The 3,227-nt window shown below is 42.7% G+C and overlaps 1 protein-coding gene across 1 annotated transcript; it reads right to left on the minus strand.

Annotated features, from left to right (window-relative positions):
• Positions 1-1,421: 1,421 nt before the first annotated feature.
• On the minus strand, positions 1,422-2,142 carry LOC119821397 (zinc finger CCHC domain-containing protein 10-like). Its single transcript, XM_038340393.1, is given in 2 exon segments — positions 1,422-1,824; positions 1,827-2,142. Coding segments are annotated over 2 exon segments (498 nt in total). The 3' UTR covers positions 1,422-1,642.
• Positions 2,143-3,227: the final 1,085 nt, after the last annotated feature.

Here is a 3,227-nt window from a genome sequence, read left to right on the forward strand (position 1 = left end):
TCCTCAGAGTATGAGCTCGGGTGAAGTTCAGTTTTGCCAGCCATATTTTAGGGCACTGCCTTCTGATTTCCCCAACACGTTTCATCTTGTCTAAACAGCTCTAACGAGTCTACAGAGCTAGAAACACAAGTGTGCATTAGTAAGCAACATACACACTCTTATGAAGTCAAAAATGATTCCAATGAACTTCCCTTCTCAACTGAAAAGCCAGAAAACATTAAAACCACATTCGTCAAGCAAATTAAGCACACCCTGCATGGTGAATGAAAATATGGAATTCATTCTTAAATGAAATGTTTTCCTTTAACTATGCATATAGTAACTTAAATTGAGCCTGAGGGCTTATCAGATCTGGGTTCTTTAGACTGTTTTGATGAACAAGACACGTACTGCTCCTCCTTCCACAGCTTGTTACTGTTTATCTTGTTCATTTTCTTTCTTCCTCCATACCCACCGCTTTGAGAAACACTACATGTTTCACTATTTTTATTAATCGCTGTTTCCTGCTCCAGAGGCCTGGGAGTCTGTGTTGTTCGCTGGTCTAGCCCACACAGTAGAACAGTGTTTGGCACACTCAAGAGCAGAAATAGAGTTTACTGAATGAACAAATGAAGCATATACAAAAGCCTGCACACTCTGATAGTAGCTTTGCATTTTTTGTGTGTGTATATGTAGACACCAGGAGTCATCCTTGGCTATAGTTTCTCAGGAGCTGTCCACCTTGGTAGTTTGAGACAGTCTCTTTTTCTCTGAACACTTACGGCTCCCCAACTCATCTAGGTTGTCCAGCCAGCAAGTTCCAGGGTTCTCCTGTGTACGTTCCCCAGTGCTGAGATTGCAAATGTAAGCCACTGCCCAGCTTTTTACAGAGGTGCTAGGGCCCCCATATGTTTATACAGTAGGTGCTTTATCACCTGAGCCATCTCTCCAGCCCTCTCTTGAACTTTTTTTTTGGGGGGGGTTGTTTTTTTTTGTTTTTCTTTTTTTAAAAAAAATACATTTATTAACTGTAGGAAAGCTACAATTGCTATAACAATGTATCAAATCTCACATAAGAAACACAGCAAAAAGAGCAACTTCTTGATATTCTGATACGGTATCTTCAAAGCCTGTCCTATACACTCCTTACCACATACCCACATAAAGTATCCAGGTCACAGGCAGAAAAAATGCCTTATCATTGAAACAGATTTCCTAGTTTTCAGCTTTATGTTTTTATAGATACACTTAAAATACTAGGAAAAAAAGTCAACAACAAAAGCTGAACATGGTGGCACATTTCTAGGAGAAGCAGAAGCAGGTAGATCTGTAAAATCAAGGCCAGCCTCTTCTACATAGTGAGTTTCAGGCCAGCCAGGCCTATAAAGAGAAACCCTCTCATCTTTAAAAGAAGAAAAACAGAAAAATAGCAAAATAACAGAAAAAGAAAAGAAAAACAGCAAGAACACAATATTCATTCCTAAAATAAATGTCTTATATATATATATATTTTCTTTTATTAATATTTCATACAATGGCAAATACTTAGAAAGTTCTGAATTCTAACAAGCTGACCAGCTAACTTGCTTGCTTGAGCATGTTTTCAGTTCCCCTGTGAGTCAAACTGATGTTTTTGGTCCATTAGTCCAGTGTAGGGAGAGTTCTATTTCTTTTTCCTCTTCTTGGGCGGCTCATCATCAGAGCTGCTCTCTGTACTGCTGCTGCTGCTGCTGGAGGAGCTGGAGTCCGAGTCTGAGTCCAAGGAGGAGGAAGACGAGGAGGTGTAAACTGAGGAGGAGGAGCTAGAGCGGCTGTCGTCTGAGTCACTGTCCTCTGAGGAGGATTAGTCTCGCTCTCTGATGAAGACTCACTGGCAGAACTGTCACTGCTAGAGGTACTGGAACTTGTGACACTCTTAGACCTCTTCTTCTTGATCTTTCTCTCTGCATTAGTCTCTCCAATGCTTTGCTGCAAGAATCTGTTTTCTTTCTCTTTTAAAGCTTTCTTCAGCTCCGCTGTTCCGGAAGGCCTGTGCAGGTACTTTCTTTTTCCTTTGCATTCGTATGTCCAATGTCCAAATTCCAAGCATTTCTGACATCTTACAAGTTGTTTATTGGCTTCAGCCTGTCTCCGAGCTATGAGCCGATGCATGGGAGTCGCCATCTTGGAGCTGCCGGAGCCTGCTGCACGGGTTTTTGGGACTTTTTTTTGGTTTTTCAAGACAGGGTTTCGCTGTAGTTTGGGGGCTTGTCCTGGAACTAGCTCTTGTAGACCAAGCTAGCCTTGAACTCACAGAGATCCGCCTGCCTCTGCCTCCTAAGTGCTGGGATTAAAGGCGTGCACCACCACCGCCTGATTTGATCTTTTGTAAAGATAAAAACCAATCACTTTTGTTGCCAAAACCCATACAACCACCTCTTTTTCTTATTCTCTCTAAAGATTGAAAATATAATTTGAAAGTCATCTGATACTTTTCCCATTATTTTTTATTTCTTTAAAGAGGTTTGTCTCCTGATTAGTGTTTTTGTCTGCTGTTTTTTAGTGGTAACTTTCTCATGATTGGTTCCCGTGACTGGTCTTGTCAACTTTAAGAAATTTGGCATTGTGATATAGGTGCTCATGTAGCTCAGATTGGCCTCACACTCAATATGTAGCCAAGAATGACTTGAGCCTTTGATCCTCCTGCCTTTGGCTCTAGAGTTGAGACTGAGGAGTCTACCATCATCCATGATTTCTGTAGTGCTGGAGATCAGACCCAGAACTTCGTGTATGCAGGAAATCACCCTGCCAGGTGAGCCATAGCCTCAGACCTCCCTGGTATGATTAAAATCACCTAGGAGACACACGTGTGGGTGTCTGTGAGGGCATTCCCAGGCAGGTTGAAGTGAGGTGGGAAGATTCCCCTTGAACTGTGACCTGCACCATGCCGTGGTCTCGAGTGCCAGACTAAATAAAAAGGAGAAAGCAGATGGAGACCAGCATCTGTCCCTCCCAGCTTCCTGATGGTGAACGCACCATGACTATCCATCACCCTCACACGCCTGCTGACACAGCTTCGAGTTCATCTAGCACCACTCCATCCCCGCCACGATGGGCTATATCCTCAATCCATGAGCCAAAATAAACCCTCCCTCCCTTAAGTTACACTTGTCACGTATTTTGTCAAGCCACCGGTACAGTAACTATGACAGTGGTCTTGCGCTGGGCAGTAGGCTCATCTTGATTTGGTGTGGTTTAAGTTACCAATT

This window comes from Arvicola amphibius, chromosome 8, assembly GCF_903992535.2.
Source record: "Arvicola amphibius chromosome 8, mArvAmp1.2, whole genome shotgun sequence".
Lineage (NCBI taxonomy): Eukaryota > Metazoa > Chordata > Mammalia > Rodentia > Cricetidae > Arvicola > Arvicola amphibius.